Source organism: Arachis stenosperma, chromosome 1 (genome assembly GCF_014773155.1).
Source record: "Arachis stenosperma cultivar V10309 chromosome 1, arast.V10309.gnm1.PFL2, whole genome shotgun sequence".
NCBI classification, from domain to species: domain Eukaryota; kingdom Viridiplantae; phylum Streptophyta; class Magnoliopsida; order Fabales; family Fabaceae; genus Arachis; species Arachis stenosperma.
Window position 1 is genome coordinate 14080144 of NC_080377.1, and position 23689 is coordinate 14103832.

The 23689-nt window shown below is 38.1% G+C and overlaps 2 protein-coding genes across 2 annotated transcripts; one reads left to right on the forward strand and one right to left on the reverse strand.

The window, feature by feature from the left end:
- Positions 1–762: 762 nt before the first annotated feature.
- Positions 763–2073, reverse strand: LOC130975809 (uncharacterized). Its single transcript, XM_057900545.1, has one exon. It carries the CDS (start codon positions 2071–2073, stop codon positions 763–765), a length of 1311 nt encoding a protein of 436 aa, XP_057756528.1.
- Positions 2074–13619: 11546 nt separating this feature from the next.
- On the forward strand, positions 13620–17369 carry LOC130954177 (uncharacterized). The gene is made up of 7 exons (XM_057880940.1): positions 13620–14000; positions 14083–14228; positions 14827–15075; positions 15290–15424; positions 15498–15680; positions 16055–16216; positions 16418–17369. Exons 1-7 carry the CDS (start codon positions 13634–13636, stop codon positions 16841–16843), a joined length of 1668 nt encoding a protein of 555 aa, XP_057736923.1. The 5' UTR covers positions 13620–13633; the 3' UTR covers positions 16844–17369.
- The last annotated feature ends 6320 nt before the right edge of the window (positions 17370–23689 follow it).

Here is a 23689-nt window from a genome sequence, read left to right on the forward strand (position 1 = left end):
GGATGGCTTCGCATTTGTCCGGGTTGGCCTCTACCCCTCTTTGTGTTATCATGAACCCTAGGAATTTCCCTGCTTCCATGGCGAATGCGCATTTGAGCGGATTGAGCCTCATGTTAAATTTCCTTAGTGCTTTGAAGATCGCTTGGAGGTTGTCTATTAGTTTGTTTGGTTCTGCTGTTTTCACCAGGATATCATCGACGTAAACTTCTACCGACCTGCCAATGAGGTCATGGAAGACTTTGCTCATTAGCCTTTGGTAGGTGGCCCCTGCGTTCTTCAGCCCGAAGGGCATTACTTTGTAGCAATAAGTGCCTCCTGGTGTTATGAATGCCGTTTTGTCCTCGTCAGGTCGGTGCATCAGGATCTGGTTATAGCCAGAGTAGGCATCCATGAAGCTGAGGAAATGGTACCTACCGCCGAGTCAACCAGGGTGTCAATGTTGGGGAGGGAAAAAGAGTCTTTTGGGCATGCCTTGTTCAGGTCGGAGTAATCAACGCACATTCTCCATTTTCTGCTTGCTTTTTACTAAGACAACATTGGATAGCCATGTCGAGTACTCGAGTTCCTTTATGAACCCTGCTTCTACCAACCCTGCTGTTTGTTTGGCGACTTCTTCAGCCCTTTCTTGCGAGATCTTTCTTCTCCGCTGAGCTATGGTTTGGCATCAGGCTTTATGGCTAGCCGGTGGGACATGACCTCGGGATCCAATCCCAGTATGTCTGATGGGGTCCATGCGAAGAGATTGCCGTTTGCCCTTACGATCTATATGAGGGGGCCCTTGAGTTCATGGGGCAGGTTTCTATTTATGAAGTTAAACTGATTTGCTGACTTCCCTATTTGGAACTTTTCCATGTCTCCCTCTGGTTCTGGTCTTGGCTTGTCCTCTATCCTGACGTCCAGATCTGCCAGGAATACGCCGGCTGCCCTCTTAGATTCTTTCCTTAAGGAGAGACTAGCACTGTCGCAGGCGACTGCCGTTTCTAGGTCTCTCCTTATGGAACCAACCGTTCCCTTGTTCGTTATGAACTTCATTGTTAGGAACTTGGTGCATATTACAGCTGAGAATTCGTTGATAGTTTTTCTCCCTAGGATGATATTATAGGCAGTGGAGTCTCTGAGGACTACGAAGTCCGCCATAATCGATTTCCTGGTGTCACCGGTTCCTAGGCAGATTGGGAGAGAGATCATCCCGTCGGGTTTAATGTAGTTATCGCCTAGTCCGATGACTCCATGCTGGTGATTTTTGAGGTCGGATTCCTTAAGCCCCATGGCGTTGAACACGTTTCTAAATAGAATGTTAGAATCGGCTCCCGCGTGTCGACGAGGATACGCCTGACTAGTCCTGTCCCGACTATCGCGGTAACTACCATGGGGGGGGGGGGTTTCGGGGAGATCATAGAACCATTTATCTTCTGGGCCAAAAGATATTGTGGGATACCCTTTGCTGGTGGCGGGGCCATCTGCTGAGATGGAGAGTACTTGGGTGTCCCTTTTCCCTGCCGACTTGGATTTAGGGGGGCTGTCGCGCCCGACTACGATGTTGACCACGAAAGTTGGGGGGTTATTGGCATCCCCTGCGGGTTCTTGCCTTAGTTTAACAGTTTGGCTCCGATCTTTCTCGGAGCGTTCCTTTTTTCGCCTCCTTGGTTCTCTGATGAGCCAGAAAAATTCGCTCAACTTTCCCTCTCTGATGGCCTGCTCTAAGGCATCCTTGAAGTCGAAGCAGTCTTGGGTTTTGTGACCAAATCCCTTGTGATAATCACAATAAAGGCTCTTGTTGCCTCCCGTTCTCTCTTTCAATGGTCTAGATCTGGACAGGATTCCCTTGTCTGCAATTTGTTGGTAGACTTCTACGATGGGTGCTGTAAGTGGCGTGTAGTTCGTGAACCTTCCTACCCGTGGTTGCTTGGGTAACTTGCTTAGGGTGCCGTCCCTGGGAGCTTCTTTGCACCTGTCGACCTGAGGGGCCTGCCGTGCCGATGAGCTAGGGAGCAGCTGCTTAGTGGCTGCTACGACCTGACTGACCTCTTCATCATTGATGTATTCCTTGGCCACACTTTGAATTTCCTGCATGGTCCATACAGGCTTGGTTGTGAGGTGCTTCCTAAAGTCTTCATTTAGCAGGCCGTTTGTTAGGCATAGACTAGCGACCGAGTCCGTGAGGCCGTCGATCTCCAAACATTCATCGTTGAACCTATCCAAGAATTTCCTGGTCGGCTCCCCGGGTTTTTAGGTAACCCCTAATAAGTTAATTGGGTATTTTGCCTTGGCTATGCGTGTCGTGAATCGAGCTAGGAGGCTCTGGGATATGTTTGTGAAAGCTGTGATGGACCCTTGCGGGTGGGCATTGAACCATCGAATCGCCGGGCCGGCCAGCGTCACGGGGAATGTCCGGCATCTGACCGCTTCGCCTACCCCTTCCAAGTTCATCCTTGCTTCAAAGGTTGTGATATGCTCCTGGGGGTCTTTGGTCCCATCGTACCTCATGTCCGTCGGCATGTCGAAGTTTCTCGAGAGCCGGACCTTGAGGATCGAGGGGTGAAAAGGAGTGGCTCCCATGATAATGGGGTCCTGTTGTTTCCTGGCCTTCCCCTTCTGGGATTCCCAGCGGCTTTCCGACCCGCATTGGGTAGGTCGGGAAGTTGCTTGTGTGTGCGCCTCGTCGTGCCTTGTTAGGCTTCTTTCTTGGCTGTCGTATGCTCGGGAGGGGGAGCGAGTGCGGGTGTGGGATCGGCTGATGCTGCCATGGGGGTGACTGACGTCTTCGTGGGATCGGCCCATCACGGCTAGCTCCCGCTCAAGGTTTTGTACTCTATGCCTGAGTTCTTGCATGATCTTGGCGCTGTTGGCTCCTGTCCCCCCGAAGGGACATCTTTCGGGGGTCTTGGTGTATATTCGTTGGTTTGGTCGAATGGAGGATCTCGGCTGTTCGGCGGCGCGGGCTATCGAACTCGCCCTGATCAGGCGAGCCCCGCCTCCTTCGTAGAGCTCCTCCGAAGTGATGGGTCGCTCCACGTCTGCACCGGGGTCCCCACAGACGGTGCCAATGTTCGTTACCTGATGTTCTCGGGTGCTCGACGGGTCAGATGGTGATGAGTAGGGGAGAGGGAGAGACCCTGAGCTGACGTGGAGCGAGGATTGACGTGGGCTAACGATGCCGGAGGTGGAGCGGAGTACAGAGGGGATGGCCACCTGCAAGGATACTCCGACACACAAGTCAGTGTCCGTACGACTTGGTAGCCAAATTAGGTAAGATGATGTGTACCTTGGGGGGAGTGCTGACCTCTCCCTTTATATACTGTGTTGGGTGGGCCTAAAGGTGATCTGGCCCAATGTCCAGAATGTTTGCGCTGTTCCTGCGCACGTGGGGGAGCATTGGTTGCCCTAATCGTTGGGTCGGGGATTCAGGTCCCGCTTCGATGAATCGGACCTGATCGTCTTGTTTGGGCGAGGTCTGGGCCGTGCCAGTAGTGTGGCCGTACGTCGCTTGGGTCGGGTGTCCGAGAGCCGACCCGTTGAGTTTCCTTGAGATTGGTTTGGGCCTAGGTCGGGAATGTTGCCCCGACCTGACGAGTAGTTGAACTGGACTTGTAACAGTTCCGTAACAGATACATAATGTAGATTTAACTATATAGATTCATCAATAATATAAATAATTATGAGCTATATCATGATTCACACAATACAAACAAGAACCAATTATTCCTGGACCAATCTCAATTGCACAAACATGACCATAACAATAGCAATTATTACAAATTTATAATACTTTTTTTTTTAAAAATTTCATTATCTACTTACCTCACTAATAAAGAAGGATGTGAATAGCAAGAGATACTATTTCAGTAATTTGTAAATTATTAAGCAGAAAAGATATATTTATATTAATCTTTTTCAAGAAAAGTTAAAAATGAGAATACAATGAATTTGTAAGGACCAAAAAAAATATAACTTATGATTTAAACTACATGAACAATTTTGATCTTATGAAGAACAACTATCCTTTCAATTCTATAATTTATTTCCTCACTTATTGAAAATTTATAGAACAGAACAAAAACAAAAAACTAAATAAATAAATAAATAAATAAAAATAATAATGTAATGATATCAAAGTAATAATGTAATGATATCAAAGGTTAAAGAGTATCAATAATAATAATAATAATAATAATAATAATAATAATAATAATAATAATAATAATAATAATAATAATAATAACACCTTATGTTTCCCAGGAATTGGCACTTGACAGCAGGGTGGGATTGACCCAGGATATTTGTCATCGATTTACTCTATTTCAGTCTTGAATTTTCGTTGATTATTTATTTTATTCTTAAATTGTCAATTGCAATAAATTAGACATACCGTTTTTTACTATACACATGCATATTTGTGTCATTATAATAATTTTAAGTATCAATTGTATTTTTAAAACAAACAAATAAAAAACAAAAATAATGAACACCAGAAAAAAAACATATTATTAATTAGATGGCATCTTAAACAAAATGACGTAACTATAGCAGCATTTCTCACGCAATTCATATATAAACTCCATATGTTCACGACATGAAATGATTTAAAATTGAAACTATGATAATTCAATCATTTTTCATTTAAAGATGAAAAAAATAGCATATTTTCAAGTAAACTTCTCTAGCATATTTTATTTAACGAATTTGATAATTTAAAATTTGGGCACTAATTAATACTTCATTCATTCATTTATTTTTTTATCATTTTGCATTAAGAATCTTAGAATCACTAATGAAAAAATACAATTAGAATAATTTTTGATACTTTTATAAACTAAAAGCATAATGATACTTCAACAATAAATTAAAAGCATAATTCTTTATCATGACCTATAAAGAGTATAATTGGACTATCAATTTGCCAACTAAGCACATACATAGAGAAAAAGACCAATATCCCATGAAAAATGAAGCCATTTCAATTTTATTATACATGCATATTAAGGAGAAGCTACGAGAAATATTTCTTCCATGGTAGTGACAATATCAAATCTCTATGCAATTCATTCAGCGTATTTTATAAAACCTTTGATGCTAGAATAATTTCACCGAGAACAATAGCCACAGCCTTAAGTGTTCTGGTATGAATAAAAATTCTTTAAAATGATAGGACAGAATGTTCATTTTGGAATCTCGAAAGAGACATGCTTACATGTTGGTCGCATGCACGGATTAATGCACACAAAAATACTTAGGAATTTGGCAATCATAGGCTAGAAGAACTCTTACAAGCTTGTTCTCATGTAAATGAAAACTACCAATGTTGTGTTTGGAATAAATAGTATGACCACAATTCAATCAATCACGTATCAAATAATTTGTTATTTTTATTATATTTGTTAATATAATAATATCCTTGATTAAATTTAGAGATTTATTATTGTGATAGTGATCATAATATTAAGAGATAAATGTTTTATAATTTAATCTAAATTATTCTTGATCATAGGATTATTAAAAAGGACATTAATAATCTGAAAAGATATATATATATATATATATATATATATATATATATATATATATATATATATATATATATATATATATATAATTATCTTCATTTGATGAAGATTAATAGATCTCATTTATTAAATTATATATAGATGGTGCATATAGATATATGACCATCCAACTGACTCATTCTGAGAATTCTTAATGATTATAATTATCGCATATTTGTCAATAGGATATTCTCAATATGAATATAGTAATAGAGTTTCCTTTGACCTGCGACCGTCATAGTAATTAACAATGTATTTATTATACTTTGATTCTGGACACCTAATACCCTAGGGTGCTAGTTGAATGAATATTGTGTATGATTTAAATACTTGTAGAATTAATGATTAGTCAATAAGGAATCTGTCAACTCTCAGTAAAGAGTTTGAGCTCTATGATTATAATGACTGAGATGAATAAAACCTTGGCCAAGAGAATTGAATGAATGAAGAAATGAATTTTTTAGGTCATTTACAGTTCATTATAATAATGGTAACAAGTTAGAGTTTGATAATTAAACCATACTCTAAGGGTTAACCAATAGTTGGAAAGATATTATACTTTGTTCTTCTGAGGTTCTTAGTAAAAATATATTACTTCATACTATCGGGTTATTTAGGAGTATTGCTGTACGCCAACCTTAGTATGACTAATTTGCTACCCGCTTAGTATTGAACCTATGTGGTCACACACTAACGAGTGTTCTAATCTTTGCTGTAGGATTATTTAATTATTATTTTGATTTGATCAAATAAATAATTATATTAATTCAAATGGAATATTATTGTATTCTTTGCTAGCACCAAGAATACAATAATAATATGATAATTGAGAATATTAAATGAGATTTGAGAATAATTAGTTATTCTATTTCTGAATTTGAATGATAAATTTGGATGAGATCCAAATCGATTATGTTTTAAATTGTTATGATATGATTCATAAAAATTGAAGGATTCAGATTTAGAATTTCAAGATATGATTTAAATTTGAATTGAGAATCAAATTTAAAATTAGTAACATATCTCATACTATATATATGTATGCCAAGAGTAGAGGAAAGGTGAGAGAATAAAATACAAGAGATTTATTCTTTTACCTCTACACACATAAACATATGTGAACCTGATTCTTGGAGAAGAATTTTATGGCGTGCAAAGAGTTGCAAGTGGTTTCTCAATTTAGATCAAATATCCATTGGTCAAAGAGTTGACAGCAAAGGTTGGTCTCGATGTGGATACGCATAGCACCTTCGTACCATCGAAGGAGAAAAAGATTTTTACTAGCGTACTCAGGTGTTTAGATCTGATCTACTATATTTATTATTAGAATAAAGTTTAAGCACAAAATAGATCTTTAGGATTACTTTCTTTTCTTCCGCTGCGTGTTATGAACACATGGTAATCCTTCATATTGGTTTCTGAAAATTTGGAAGAGAAAATACTTTTTAACCAATCACAGTGTTAAACAACTAATATCAGAAACTGTTCAGGTGATATTCGTAGTCTTTTGTAAGGATTTTCTAGTAAAAATCTCAACATATAAAGCTACTCATTCATCTAAAAATATGCAGCTACTATATGTTTAATATGCAGCTAGAATCTCCATCACTTAATAATATTTTTTTTAATTAGTTAATTATTTGAATGTAAATTCAATCCACAATTGAAAATTTGCAGCTAGAATACAGTATAAATAACATCAGATCAATGGTAGCAATTATTATACTTAAAATCCAACAACAAATTACCATAATTCAATTACATCTTTAAATTTTAAAGGTAAAGAGCAATACTTGGGGGAATATATCTTGCAAGTTCCTATACACTGAATTGAAACTTATTATCAACGAAAATTATCTGCAAAATTTATGTGATAAAAAAAAGTGGATTAAACACAATGAAGATGAGAATTATTTTAATAATGATAATAGAATCATGTGATCATGAAATTACAGATAGAGATAAACAAAATACACAAAAAAATAAGTGATCAAAACTCCAACGATTGTAAGATTAGAGTTCACAATTTATTCAAATCATTCATTTGCAAAATTCACTCATAAATCCTAAAAGAATCTCTCCCTTGCATAAAAAATGACCATGCAGACAAAAAAGGCAGAACACAGAATAAAAAGAGCATCTTTTTCCCATAAATTGAGGAGTTCTTTTATCTTTTAATTGAAAATCTTAAAAGTTCTTTCCTTCCATCAATAAGTAGGACACTAGTCGTAAACCACAATTATTAGGAAGCTAAGGTAACATGTGACCATATTATAAAATTTCTACAATACCCTTATTCCTCTTTTCTTCAAACCAAACTCAAATTCCTAAATTAAATCCACACACACTCATTCTCACATAAGCACACACTCTGAAGTTAGAACAAAAGAAAAAGAAAGAAAACAAGAGAGGGAAAATGGAGAGGGAGAAAGAAAGGAAGAAGAGGGAGAGAAGGAGAATGACGCCAGTGGAGCTGGACGCCATGGTCACTGTCGTAGAGAAAAAGGAAGAGATGCGTAGAAGAGATGAGAGAGAGTGAGGCCGCAGAACTTCCATGGAGAAAGAGGAAAGCGCGCGACGGAGAAGAGGAAGGAGGAAGTTCCGTCGCCGCTGCTGCCATTGATCGAGACTGTCACCATCCCAGTTGAGGACATCATCGTTGCCAAGCAGGGCAGAGAAGGGTGGCGCAAACGGGAGAGAGAAAGGGGAGCTCTGCTGGAGCAGGTCGCTGAGTTGCTGTTGCCTTCCACCACACCGTGAGGCAGAGCAAACCTTTTGTTCTTCCATTGTCATTGCGGTTGCCTCCGTTGCAGGTGGAGGACGTGACTGAGAAGAGATTGTTCTGTTCTGCTTCTAGTTTAGGTTCTCCATTGTTTGCAGGAGTCTCTGGGGGCATGAATGTTGCTGCCAGAGTCGTTGGAATCGTTGCCGTCAAGAGCCACCACTACTCTTCCTTCACCTTGGTAAAACAAAATTCATTCTACTTGTACTTGACATCTCTTTCCATTTCTGTTCTGCTTTATCTACGTTACGTCTCGCTCTATTTTTGTGCTGTCTTTTTTTTATTAATCTACTTTTGTTGTTGCTTGTTACAGGCTAGAAGTGGTAGCTATGCTGCTGTTGTTGTTGAGATTACATCCGCGACATTTTTGTTAGAGTTGCTGCTGCTGTTAGAATTGAAGTTGCTGCCAGTAGCTCGGTCCAATTCTGCGCTCTTTCGTTCCATTCTATTCTAAATTTTCTCGCCATTTAATTTGGCATTTCGAGTTTGGTCTCTTCGATCCTTTGGGGGCCAAGTTGTGAGTAGGCTTTACATTTATAATTGGTTGGCTTTGCATCTATAATTATTTTATTTTGATATATGTTTCTTTGAACTTATAATTACACTTATATATTATTATCAAAGGATTTTAAATTAGATTGAATAATCGATTTATTAGAACTAAATAGTTATCTTTGTTAAGTTCATCTTAATATGCACATGAGACTATATATTTTTATGAGGCTATATGCAGTTTGATGAAACTTTATATTATTTTAAAATATTTGATTTTATTCGAATATGATTTTTTTGAAGCATTGAAGTATTTGTTGTTACTCACTTATTTTGAAATTGTGAAATATGTTTGAAATACCTTAAGATTGAGAAAATATGATTGAAAAAGATTTGGATGAAAAAAGTATTATTTGATTTGATTTGATATATTATATGTTTGAAGACTGAAGAATTTGTTATATTTAAAATTATATATTTTGAATTGGTTTGGGAGGCTCATATTAGAAAATCGTAGTTAACGGCGGTTATGACGTTAACCTAGATGCATCTGACTCAGACTTCAGCTAGCAGGGTCGTTGCTAGCATAACGTATAGGCCACACATTGGATCTATTACCCCGTACAGATACACTAGAGGAAAGGGCTACCCATAGAGGTGTAGCCGCCCAAGTGTGTACTTTTGATTTGATTTCTATATGAGAACTCCCTTATTGATTCACTTATTGTTATTAACTATTATTTTCTAATTAAAAATTGCGTTAATAATAATGTTTATATAGTCTCATGTCGATTATAGATGTTTTGTCTGGTCATTGAGTTGCAAAACTCACTCCATTTTTCTAAAAATATTTTTCAGAAACAAATACTTGATTATGTGAGATTTTCTATTCAAGAGTAATGATCTGCACTGAGTACTTATTCTTTGTCGAGTTCCTAGATGTTATATGCTCCATATGTCAAAGGCAGGATCCAACTACTCTTAATTATTTTAATTTTGTTAAAAATGTATAACTATTTATTTTATAACTTGTAAAATATTTGTAACTTTCTTATTCAACTTATATTTGAGTCTATTAGGCTTGCTATGGGATTATTTTTCTGAGCACCAGTCATGGTTTATTTTGGGCTGTGACACATATGATGCCAGGTCTATAATTTATAGTTCAACCAACCAATAAAGCAAGCAAACAATATAACCATATGCAACGTTCTCAGCAACAAAAACAACAATTAAATTAAAATGAGAAGATAAAATGAAGCAAATCAGCTTAAACAAATCAAAATAAAATTTTAGGTGAGAAAATAATAGTACTTTATATCCCATCAGTATAAGAAATAAGAAAAAGATATAGATGTACTTCTTTAGTGGCTTGCTTCTGCAAAGAGCTCCTGCTTTGATCTGACCTAAACCCAAAAACACACACACGAAACAAACTAAAAGAAGAGAAACAAATGTTTTGAAATAAAAATAGAAGACAGATTAAAAAAGAACACACAGTAATATCCACCGATAACATCTTCAATGGCAAGATATTCACCACCATTCTTCTCTTCCATCTCCAAAAAGTGAATATCCACCGGCTAGCTTTCTGGCGTCACCACCTTGCAATCGAGCTGTTGCCTCTTCGCTGACAACAGCAAGATTTATTGCATCTGAAACCGACAACGGTTAGGGAAAAAAAACCTAAATAGTTATATCCAAATTGGTTGAGCCTTCTAAATAAGAATAACATAGTGAAGGAGAAGGATGATCGAGCAACTGTAGAAGAAACACATACTGCAGTAACTATATTTGACATTAGTATGAGAGCTTCTTCTCTATTGTGAAAGCTCTATTCGCCTCTGCTCCTGAAGCTCGCTTCTCCTTGTCTGCCTTCTCTTCTCTCAGATCTTACTCTCATCTTCTTCTCTTATTTCAACATTCTTACTTGATAAATACTTTCTATCACTACTCGCTAGCTTTCTCGATACGGACGAAGAAGATGATAGAGAAAACAAAACCCGAAGAGAGCGCGAGAAAGAAAAGAGAGAACGAAAATCAAGGAAATATTTTATTTTTTAAATCCTGATTAAAAATTTGTTCATTCTTGCTCTATTTTCAATGCAAGTTCAAATTCTGATCCTAAAAAAGAAAAAACGCGCTTAATATGCAATTAATTTATATTTACAGATTTATTTCTAATGCTTTTGCAAGTGAGAAGGGTGTCGAAAAGTTACTGTCCTTCTTGATTTTTGTCTATATTATTTATTAATTTTAGAGTAATACCCAAATAGGTCCCCAAAGATTTGGCGGTCCGACAGATTTGTCTCCTAGAAAAATTAACTAGGTCCCAAATCCCTAAGATTACTAGATATATGCCATATAGGTCCCCAAGCCAGGTTGAACCGGTTAACATGACACTCTCTCTCCTACGTAGAGGTTGTAGGTATGATGTGTCAGGTAAAGCAACATGTATCACGTTCAGGACATATTAGTCCCTGAACACGTGGCTAAAACGACGTCGTTTTGGGACAACGCCAAACGACGCCGTTTTGAGGGGACAGATTCGTCCCCACATTTGTTTCCTAGTTCTCAAAACTTCGACTTTCTAAAGTCAAATAGGTCCCCAAAAATTTTGTTATAAGTCAAAAAAGTCCCTGAATTTATAGTATATATATCAAATTGGTCTCCTCGAATTAAGCAACTAGAACCATAATTAGAATTAAATCATAATGAAATTATCCAAAGTATGTCAAAATATGCGGTCTCAAGCACATGAAATGGCAGATCTCAAGTATAATTACCGTCAAACAATTAGAAAGGGGATCATACTAATACATTGTCTTGTGGTCATGGTAACCCAAGTCTAAGAAAAATTTCTATAGGTCGAAGAAACAGATCAAGTCAATGTCCATTGGGAGAAATTTTTTTATTTCTCCATTAATGTACACAAGTACCCCTTTATTGTCTCTAACAAAACTTTCACTATGGTAAAATACAGGTACCATGTCTTTACTCATTTAAATACCAAAAAATAAAACTCTGTCATAAGTTAACCAAGCAACCAACACAATACAACAACGTCATAATAGAATAAAAAATTCAAATACCTATATTATTTTTGTTATTATCAAATATCTATCCGTAACCACTTCACATCTCTCACTTAAGCTACACCTACAACAAACTGTCTTTGATCTACTCTAAACATACATCACATGCACGTTCATCATACTTCACTTTTTAATGCCAATTTAATACGGCAAAAACTAACTTAACTTATCTCAAACAATGGCGATATACACAACACACCACCATCAAGCAGTCCTTGTTCACACTGTCAAAACACCATTACGAACTTGGATAAACGTTAATGGAGGTGAAGAATATGAAGGGTTAGGTCGTAAAATCTAGGTGAGGGTTTGGGATACTTATAATTTTACAAAGAGAAAGGGAGAGGATACATTTTTTTATACAAGGTACCTACTGACGAATTCTAATTGTTTAACTGTAATTATACTTGAGATCTACCATTTCATGCGCTTGAACCTACATATTTTGACATACTTTGGATAATTTCATCATGATTTGATTCTAATTATGGTTTTAGTTGCTTAATTCGAGGGGACCAATTTGATATAATATATACTATAAATTTAGGGACCTTTTTGACTTATAACAAAATTTTTGGGGACCTATTTGACTTTAGAAAGTCGAAATTTCGAGAACCAGAGAACAAAGTTGAGGACGAATCTGTCCCCTCAAAATGGCGTCGTTTGGTGTTGTCCCAAAACAACGTCGTTTTAGCCACGTATTCAGGGACTAATCTGTCCTGAGCGTGATACGTGTTGCTTTACTTGACACGTCACACCTACAACCTCCACGTAGGAGAGAGAGTGTCGTGTTAACCGGTTCAACCTGGTTTGGGAACTTATATGGGATATATCTAGTATTCTTAGAGACCTGGGACCTAGTTAATTTTTCTGGGAGACAAATCTATCAGACCACCAAATCTTTGAGGACCTATTTGGAGTAATACTCTATATTTTATTTTGTTTAAATTTTGAATTAGTAAAACACTTGTCAACTATTCAAATAAAATACTTGTTGAATTAATCTATATATTTGTCAAGCATTAAATCTATTACTACTTTCCTATTATATATTAATTATTAATAGATTAATAGAAGATTGAGAGGATTCATACTCGGTAGGCTTAAAAGAGATCATATCCTGCTAAGAAGTTGATCTGTGCCAATAAGTTGGCAAAAAGAGAGAATTGGACATTGAAATGGGCAGTAGTGATATTCGGCCCTTCAGGCTTCAAGTGAGGGAAGTATCCCCGGCCCATAAACAATTATTGAAGACAAGACAACACGTGTCATAAGACAGGTGAATTACCCGTCCAAAAAAAAAAAAGACAGGTGAATTACAGATTTACAGTTACTAGATAATTTGCTGCTGAAATGGTTGGCGCACGCTTCCATGATCGCTGGATTGCATCCTGCAAATCAGTTCCCAACATCACCAAATAAGATTTTGTTATGTATTTTCCCTTCACAAGATTGAAAACAGAAATCAGATTTATAATCAACATGAAAATAAAACTTTTGACATTCCAAACCTTAGAAATAAGTTTGAGATTTATCCAAAATTTTATGTGCTATAACTTTAACTCTCCATATTTTTAGTTAGGAGACAAAAAATTTTGGAAAGTAAATTTACGTGTGTCTTCAAAATTTCGTATTTTTTGCAAAGTAAATTTTGGATATTAGACGAGAATGAGATAAAAGAAGTTGGAAAGCGAGGGAAGTGGTGAGTGTATGAGGCAAGGATGGCTTTGTTGCTGCATTCTCCCTTTCTCCCCTCTCTCTCTCTCCGCTCACATCTCCACCCGAACCCTAACCCTAACTCTGCTCCCCATCGTTTCTTCCTATTCGTTATTCCCGTCACTTTTAATGCCGCTTTTCGATTCTCCGCTCACCATCGTCTGCTTCCATCGCCCTCCCCTGCCATCCCCTGCCGTCATTCCTTACTAACAACCCCTCTTCAGCTGCCGGGGGCTGCTCTGCGCCTCGCCGTTTCGGTGCTGCTGTTTCTCTGCTTCAGCTTCTGCCTCGGCGGCGTTCGAGCTTGTTCGGCATCTATGCCCTCTGTTGCCACCGCTGCTTCCTCCGTTAACGAGGATCAAACGGTTCAAGGTTCTCTTTTATGTAGTTACTTTTTCTGGAAACCCGAGACAATACGTATAGATTAATACATTTTCAATTTTTGCGGCTGCAGATGATGGCGATGAAAGAAAACAGGGTAATGAAGAAAATGTGGAACTAGAAGCAGCTTTTAATACTTGGAAATCCAAAACATTTGCATTGACTGTTCCTTTGAAAGTTGTTGCTCTACGCGGTTCTCTGCCTCCTTCGTGGATCAAGGTCTGGCCTTTCTGTGCCTATTCTCTGTTTTGCTTTCCTTTATCTCCATTGCTGCTTCCTCAGAACAACATTTCTGTTTGAATCCCTGCCTTAAATAGTATTCTTTTGTTATTACTTATTACTTTACTTTAATCCCCAAATAATGCAGTGTTATCACCTTGGTCCTCCAAATACTTTTTATTCAATTATGCCCCGCAAACATACAAAGTTTCATTGCTTCGGTCCCTCGATATATAACTCATGGATTAATCTCTGGATTAGGGATCTCATTTTCTACGCTAATCTCTGTCATTTTGATGGAGAATGATTCATTGCATGACCTTTTTGCATAAATAAGGGGAAAATTTTTTGGAAAAGAAAAACAAAAGGTTCCAAGGAGGCCAGGACCAAGGTGTTGTCTAACACTTGTATCTTTAGAGGATGTTTCTCTAAAACATTCCTATTCAATTTACAGTTCATCTTCTGACTGCTGAGAATGTACTAGTTCGTGATGAAGTTTCCTTCTGTTCTTTCTTTTCATTTCAAATAATTCATAGTTGTTTATACTGGATGTCAATAACTTACTCTGTAGTGTCATTTTTTTCCTCTTCATTCATAGGACTTCATAAATTCTCAAGGAAAGAGATTAAAGTTTAATGTGAAGTATCATGCCAGTCTTGATGGTATCTTTTCTGAGCTATCAATTCCTTTTACTAAAGGAAATCTCGGGCCTGCCTCTGCTTTGGCAGCAGATATTGTTGGAATTGGTGATTCATGGCTTAAAGTTGCCATTAAAAAAGCTATAATTGAGCCAATAAGGGATGTAGAAGATCAGGATTGGTTTAAAGGCTTAGATGAGAAATGGAAGGTAACAATAAATTATCTGTTTCTTATTATATCATGCTGTGCCACCCTTGACTTGTCGTGCAAAATTTATTCTTTAAAAGGCAAACTTTTTGTTTTCTGAGCTTTGTAGTGTGAAATAATGATTCTGCAATCATAAATAAAAATTTCTGAGTACCTTTGTTCCAGAAGTAAATCTCTTGAAAGTATAGTTTTATGTTCCTCTTACAAAATTCCAGGTATATCTACGCAGGAACTGTGAGGGAGAAATGGATCCTAAAGGTGACATATGGGCGGCTCCGTATAGATGGGGCTGCATGGTAATAGCATACAAGACAAATAAATTTCAAAAGCATAAGTTGGCTCCTATAGAGGTGAGTTGTCTTTTAATAGACCCGTTAAAATTCTTGCAAGGCATTTATGGGCTTATATAAACTTCAATTACAGGATTGGGAAGATCTGTGGCGGCCTGATCTTGCAGGGAAAATTGCAATGGTTGATTCTCCTAGAGAAGTTGTTGGTGCAGTTTTGAAGTATATGGGGGCTTCCTACAATGCAAAGAATATCAACTTGGAAGTCAATGGTGGGAGAGATGCTGTCAAGCTCAATTTGGCATTGCTTGCAAAACAGGTATCTGTACTGGAGAATCATTCAACTGTTTGCTGTCTTTTTATCCTGATTATGATAGTGATGCAGAGCTGTACAGATTAGTAGTTAAAAGTTACTATATTCTAAGACTAGCACTTTTAAAAGTGATTAGATTAAAGTCCATGAATGTTTGTGGAGTATGGACAGTATGGCCTTTATAAAAGCTATTTGAGCTTAAGGTATAGAAAGTATAGAGGACCAGTCTCCTTGTACTCAAATTCAGCTTTCAATAAAGAAATTTGGGATGGAAAGGATTAATTTTTAGGCTTGTTGATCAGGAGGTTTTGATGCTGTGTAAAATTTCCACTCTTTCAAAAGTTATCTATTAAGTGAAGACTAATAACTTGTCTTTGTAGGTCCGATTGTTTGATAGTGTAAACTACCTAAAAGCTTTTGGAGTTGGAGACGTGTGGGTAGCTGTTGGATGGAGTAGTGATGTTATCCCTGTTGCTAAGCGCATGTCTAATGTTGCAGTTATTGTTCCAAAGTCTGGAGCAAGTTTATGGGCGGATCTCTGGGTATGTCTCTTATATGCGTTGTCTCCAATATCTTTTTAAAAATTGTTAGCAAATGTATCATGCTATTCTGATGTATTGATCTAATTCGAAAAAATATCATTAATCATGAACTTTATTTCCCATTAGACAATAATAGGTCACTAGGAATATATGATCTTGTTTTTCTTTTGTTATCCTTCTTTTTGTTTCCCACTTTCCTAGGCAATTCCTGCTGCCTCCAGGATTCAAACAAATCAGATTGGTGGGCGCATCAGGGGACCATCCCCCTTAATCCATCAGTGGATAGAGTTTTGTCTTCAGGCTGCAAGAGCACTGCCTTTTAAGCAGGAGGTAATCCCAGGTGCCTCTCCCTCTCAAATTCAAGATCATGCAGCCAATATGCCTGTGAACATGGAGTTTACCAAGGGTAGGCCAAGGCTAAACACCAATCTCATTGATGGAGCACCACCTCTGGACATTAGAAAAAGGTGCGAGTTTCTCGAGCCTTTATCTGACTCAACACTGTCGGATTATCACTGGTTGCTTGCCTCTATCCAAGAACCTGGCAATGGGGTGATTCACAAAATGTATCAGTACATTGCAATGGTGGCTAAATCTTCTGGGTGGTTTGGTTCAAAACTGACATGAATACGGAGCTGCTAGTTGTGGAATGGCTATAGAGGATATATATCTTAATGGTGAATGGTCTGGAATTTCTAACGCTGGCCATTTAGTTTGAAGATCGTGGAAGTCCATTTTCAGTATTACCGGCTAAGAGGTTGTGGTCAAGCCACAGGAATGTTATATTTTTCTTGGATGTACATCGGGTTCTTTCAATGTAATTTTTCTCAATGTTACTTTTATATATATACTGTCAAGTGAAAAACTAACACAATCATGAGCTGTTGGTTGTTGACCAAGGTTCATTGATAGGTGAATGCAACTAACCAACGTCAAGAACAAGAGCCATTCTATAATTAAACTTGGCTTGGTAAACCAATAAAAAAAAGGGAGCATTATAATGAAAAAATTGAAGCGGGCATTCGGTCAGATCATGATTTTTTTGAGTTTTGCCATCGGAAGTTTGGGAGGAACAACAAAAAGCGAAAAGTTGCAGGTCTAACTTCTTAACGCCTAGAAACAGATTCAACCCCTAATTTAGAAGAGAATTAATACAATCATAAGCCTATTAAGAAATTGCGGAAATTATTTAAAGAATGGAAGACAAAATGGTGCTGTTCTCATAAATGTGGATTTGCAAATTTCAGTAACCTGCAAAACACAGGTTACGTTTTGAGTACACGTGAGTACACGTGAGTACACGTGAGTACACCTCAAAAGATAAAATTAATCAAATTAGTCCTCCAAAAATAACTATGTTGGTCAAGTTCGTCCTTCTGTGCTAACATGGCTAACGATCGCTAATGGAATGTTAACTGACAGCGTGGCACACTCCAAAACGACGTAGTTTTATTTGTTTTGACCCCAACCCCTAATACGACGTCGTTTGATCTCCAGAATGAATATTCAAGCATTTCTTCCCATCACCACCTCTCATAGCAACCATGTCTCTGTTTCGCTCCAAAACCACTTGTTTCCTCTCTTCTCTCTGAAGCTCTGCCCTAAGATACTTGCCGAAGAATTGAACCTGCCTGTTCAGTTCACCATTCTGCAAAACGACATTTGCGGACGGGTTCGCACTAACAGAGTGCAAAGTTGGAGGACTCACGGAGACCAAACACCAGTGGATGAAGGCATCGTAAAGGTGAAAGGTAAAGCTTTAATTTTTGTTGTTGTTATTTTTTGTGGCTTTGCATTGTTAGTGTGTATCATTGTATCTTGCTGAGTTAATATGGATTGTTGAGTTAGGTTAGGGTTTGGAATATAATTTTAAATACATTTGTCTGCTGATGTTGCTAATCAAGTTATGATATTAGGTAGAACATTTTTCTTTTGAAGATGGAACAACAAGTTTCAGGGTTATTTTGTTGTGGGTTTATGGGTTTGATGCATGTTCATTCTGGTGTTAGACTAATTTTTGTTATGATTATGACTAGGTTGTGTGATGTGGGTTTATGTTCTGGTGTTGCTCTGTTTTTGTAGATGGAAAGCCCTGCAATGATTTTTGTATTTCACCATCGTGGAAAGTTTAAAAAGGAACTGAATGGATATCTATATTATGAGCCGGATAACACATAGGTTGTAATGTGCAAGGATTGTAGAAGGTTCCTGGTGTTCCCCTTGACAAAGGGTTGAAGAGGCTAGCCACGGATGCCGACTAAATTGTAATGAATGCCTCTGCCAAACCAGCTACAGCTGCATAGCATTTGTGCCAACTCCAAGTTTCAAGCCTCTATGGAAGAAAGATAAAGCCATTTGATTAGGATAATGTGTTTTGCTCCATGGTTGTTGTCTATGTTTTTATACAGGGCTATGTAAACAATGTGGTTGATTATCTTTTGTTATGGAACCTTTGTTTAGAAGGATTATGTTATATCCCTTTATTTAGGTCTATATATTATGTTATGGAACATTTGATTAGGTCTGTTATGATATGGATGCTTTGGTACCTATTGTGGTATATCCACTGAGACAATATTATGATAATGATTATGCTTATTAATGAAGACAATGTGTTATAATATATGAGTTTACATTTTTTAGCAACCCATTAGCATAATGGATAAATTAACTATCTTAAAATTGACTAATTTGATTAACATTATCATGAACAATAGAAGATAGATCCTCCTCTTGCATCGGTTTCAAAGTGTACTATTGTCTGTGTGTGTTCAATGGATAAATTATATGTTGAATTAAACACAACTAAGTTGAAATAACTCATTTCATTGATAAATTCAGTTTATCATTACATAATCAACTCTTTCAATCTCAAAAGTCTATCAACAACCCAAACATAACATAACTTAACATCACTACTAGCTTTACTTGGATAAACATATGATCAAAAGGGATTCACCAATAACAGTTGATTTCCATGCCTCGTTATCCCTGTTACAAGCCTTCTCCGTTTGTCTCGCCATTTTGCATGGCACTTCCACTTCTGCATGCTAATTTAACCTTCCAATCTTCATAATCAATCTCTAGTTCTACATCAGTTTTTGAGACTCTCTTTGGACCTTCTGCAACAACTACATATTTATTTTCTTCAACCCATTTAAAAAAATTGCAGTGGCTCCCCTTCTGAAAACATTGAATAAAAAAGTTAAGGGTAAAGTACTAAATTAGTCACCTACGTTTGGGCGTAATTGTGTTTTCGTCCTTAAGGTTTAAAGTGTCCTATTTGAATCCAAAAATATTTCATTTAGCTTCAATTTAGTTCCACCGTGAGATCAAAGATAAATAATTAACGAAATGTCCTACATGACAGCAGTATAAGAACAAGGTCGATAATTTGGAAAATAAGTACAAGCTCTAGAGACACAAAATTAACCGTGGATGCATCAATACATGTATTTAACATTTTTCTTAGTTTTATAGAAAATATTTCATTTTAATTATAAGAAAAATGATAAAAAAATGTATTGATGCATTCACGGTTGATTTTGTACCTTTGGAGCTTGTACTTATTCTCTAGATTATCGACCTTGTTATTATCCTGATGTCATGTAGGACATTTCATTAATTATTTATCTTTGACCTCTGGTGGGACTAAATTGAAGTTACATGAAACTTTTTTGGATTCAAATAGGACACTTTAAACCTTAATGACCAAAACAGGATTACGCCCAAACGTAGGAGACTAATTTAGTACTTTACCCAATCTCACATAAATGGTGAAAGCCAAGATGATGCTATCATTCATACAAAATTAAACTCACCTGCTAAACATATCTCGTCAGCAACACATATGGTATGCTAGGTGTAATTCGTATTGCCACTTCATGTTCCAAATCAGCAGATCGTTAACAGCAGCGTGAGAAAGTTAACGAAAGGACGAACGTGATTTAAAAAAAATTATTCAAGGACTAATTTAATTAAAAAAATCATTCAGGGGGTGAAAATGGAGATCGCGTGATCTTTTAGGGACAAATTTGAATATTAACCCTTATAACCAGTATTATTAGGATTAGTATCCGTGTTATTATTATTATTATTATTATTATTGTTGTTGTTGTTGTTGTTGTTGTTGTTGTTGTTGTTGTTGTTGTTTGTTTTAGGAGAATAAGTATTGGATTAGTTATGATTAGTATATTCTTACATGTTTATAATAATGTATCTGTTAAAAATAAACGTTTTTTATCATAACATTATTTATTAATTATTATTATTATTATTATTATTATTATTATTATTATTATTTATCGTTAATTTTTTTCGCAGGCTATCAGGAATTTATTGCCCAGAAAATTAGATCCGCCAAAAACCTTTAACTGCATCATGTGTTTTGGTCGGGAGCCCGGTCTGCAGGATCACGTATTAGGTAAGGTTAGTATACCCTGGGTCCGGCGGTGCAGAGATACCGAGCCGTGTGACACTCAGGAGTCTATTGAGCGTTACGTCTGGGCGCACATTTTCTGCGTGCTCGGAACGGTTGTGTTTCCGGATAAATCGACCACTTCGTTGAACTCGAAGTTTCTACCACTACTTCGGAATTTCCACCGGATTTCAGCATACAGTTGGGGGGCAGTCAGTCTGGCACACCTATACAAATCGTTGTGTCGTACATCACGATACAACTGCAAAGAGATGGATGGCCCACTGATACTGTTTTTTGTTTGGGCATGGGAGCGTATGCCGTTCCTAGCACCTATACCCCGCGATCAGCTCGTCGATGTTGGTATTCAACTCGCGCGACGGTATTGTCTTTTATTGTTATTGTTATCGTTATCGTTATTGTTATTGTTATTGTTTTTGTTAGATGGAGTCATTGGCGCCGACATACAAGACATATGCCCATCAGTTTCAGCATCCGGCATATGCCCAGCAGTTTCAAGGCCTGTCATATGCCCAGCAGTTTCAGGATCCGGCATATGCTCAACAGTGGCCGACATATCAGCAGCAAGCAGCATATATACCGGAAGCACAGTCGCCTCAGGCACCTGAGCCCTACATACCATAGCTGGTGATTCCAGCCGAGGGTCACTTTAGTTCGTTGGGTGGATCTGACACCATCAGCTTCTCTCAGATCTTGAGAGATACAGATTTTCTATCCCCGCCACCACCACAGGAAAGGCCTGCTGCATCTCAGCATTCTGGTGGTCGTCGCGGCACTTCAAGTCATGCCAGTGACTTCGACTTTGATGATCCAACCATTGATGTAGATCCGCCCGGTCCTTCCGCACCACCACGCAACCAGTTGTTTGATTTGAATGAGTACTCGTAGCAGAAAGAGTGAGACTTGGGATACGACTTGCAGCACTGGTTTGATCTTGGTAGAGCGAGTGCTCCGGGGATGAGTGGCTCCGGTTTGTATGACATTGGTGGTGCGAGCATGACAGATTTCGGTGGTTCTGACGTTGGCAGTGGGCTTGACGCCGGTGTGTCGCAGGGTCATCCGTATAACTTATGGACACATATAGATTGCGCCTCAGGACAAATACACCCCATCCTTGTATACGAAGAAGGCGTCGAGGAAGTAGTCTGTTGCATTTGATATTGTATTCAGTATTGTATTCAAATTTGTATTCAGTGTCGTATCTTATATTTAGATGGTTGTGTTCAGTATTATTATTATGACATATTTAGCTTTATTCCCGTGTAACTCTGTTTGGATCGAAAATGTTTGTTCTCTAAAAAATTAAATACTGAGGTTAAAAACTTTATTTATTATAAATTATTAACTAGGTTAAAGTAAATGACGAGCTTACAAAAAAAGTAACATATAATTGTGAAGTAAGTCATAACAAAGTTACATTGAAAAGCTTAACCACTAATGATCTCTAACGGAGCTTAGACCTGCGCGTTGAGGACATCGGCTGCGGCTATGTCCCTCGCGTCCACAAATAGTGCACCGGCGAGGACCACGCATATCACGCGAATCTATCTCATTCAAGTAGCAGGTTGACTTCGGTCTTCCTTTCGTTGCGCACCTCAATATCCAGTTGGCGATCACCTTCGCTCCTTCGTATCTATCCCACGTAGAGGGGTCACCCATCGGAACAAATTCGCCTCTATACACCTTGCAAATTTCAGACATCTTGTGCACATCGTGCACGTACACTTGCCAATCAAGATGCTGGTTGGCGCAACATGCAAGCACGTGGCGACATGGAAGTCGCTCGACCTGGAAATGGCCACAGTCGCAGTGTCATTGCGCAAGGTTAACCGTGTAAATGGTACCATCTTGCATTTCGCGAACCTCAAACACCTCGTTGCGCCTGTCGAACTGGTTGACTACAATGTTTCCTGCACGTCAAAAGCTTTCTTCCACTCTCTTCGTGCAAATTCTGAATACATGAATCCGCTGCGGAAACGCTCATGAGCCTCGATACTCTTTCGAGTGAACAACTCATTCAGCCGATAGAAAGTTGACCGGACAAGGGCAGTCACAGGAAGGTTGCGTGCACCCTTCAGGACAGAATTTATGCACTCTACCAAGTTTGTCATCATATGTCCCCAACGATGACCTCCATCGAATGCCAACACCCATCTCTCAACACTGATCTCATCACACCATTGAGTATATGCCTCACCCCGCTCTTTAAACCTTTGGTAGTTTTTGTCGTACTCCTGCTCTGTCCTAGAATAGCATGTTGAACAAACCATTTAATCATAAGCAGATGCCACAAATTTACTATAAATAGAACCATAACAGCGAGTTGAAATTCATGTGTTCACCACGAGTTTGTGCAAATATGGAGCCTTGAACCTCCTTAAGAAGTTGGACCCGATGTGCCTGATGCAATACATGTGCCACGCCCTTGGTGGTGACCATGTACCGTTACTGCGAGCTATTGCAGTGTCGATGGAGGTATGGCAGTCAGAAAGAATACCCACACCATCAATGGTAACAACATATCTCCGCAAATTGGTTAGGAAAAACTCTCACGCGTCTGCTGTCTCGCCCTCGACAATCGCAAATGCAATAGGCACAATGTTTTGATTCTCATCTTGTGCAACCGCTACCAGAAGTGCACCTTTATATTTTCCGTACAAGTGTGTGCCATCAACCTGCACTAGTGGCTTGCAGTGTCTGAATGCTACAATACACGGATAGAAGCTCCAAAAAATGCGGTACAGAACTCTTACACCTTGAACCTCCTCACTCTCATGGTAAACGGAGAGCGTTTTAATTTGAACACGAGACCTTGGCATCTTCACTGTCATTGCTTTCAACCATACTGGCAGAGTCTGGTAAGAAACTTCCCAATCACCAAAAATTTTTGCGACAGCTTTCTGCTTTGCCAACCAAGCCTTGTGTAACTCACAGTGTAGTTGAACCTGCCTTGAACTTCTGCAATAACAGACTTCACCTTTATCGAGGGGTCTGCTTCGACCAACGGTCTAATGGCATCTGCAATTGTGTCTGAG

Bases quoted from the DNA above. Each gene is read 5' to 3' on its own strand.
- LOC130975809 (XM_057900545.1), bottom strand. From the start codon at position 2,073: ATGCAGGAAATTCAAAGTGTGGCCAAGGAATACATCAATGATGAAGAG.
- LOC130954177 (XM_057880940.1), top strand. From the start codon at position 13,634: ATGGCTTTGTTGCTGCATTCTCCCTTTCTCCCCTCTCTCTCTCTCCGC. The intron at 14,001-14,082 runs GTTCTCTTTTAT...TTGCGGCTGCAG, and splicing joins CGAGGATCAAACGGTTCAAG to ATGATGGCGATGAAAGAAAA. The intron at 15,076-15,289 runs GTAACAATAAAT...ACAAAATTCCAG, and splicing joins GCTTAGATGAGAAATGGAAG to GTATATCTACGCAGGAACTG.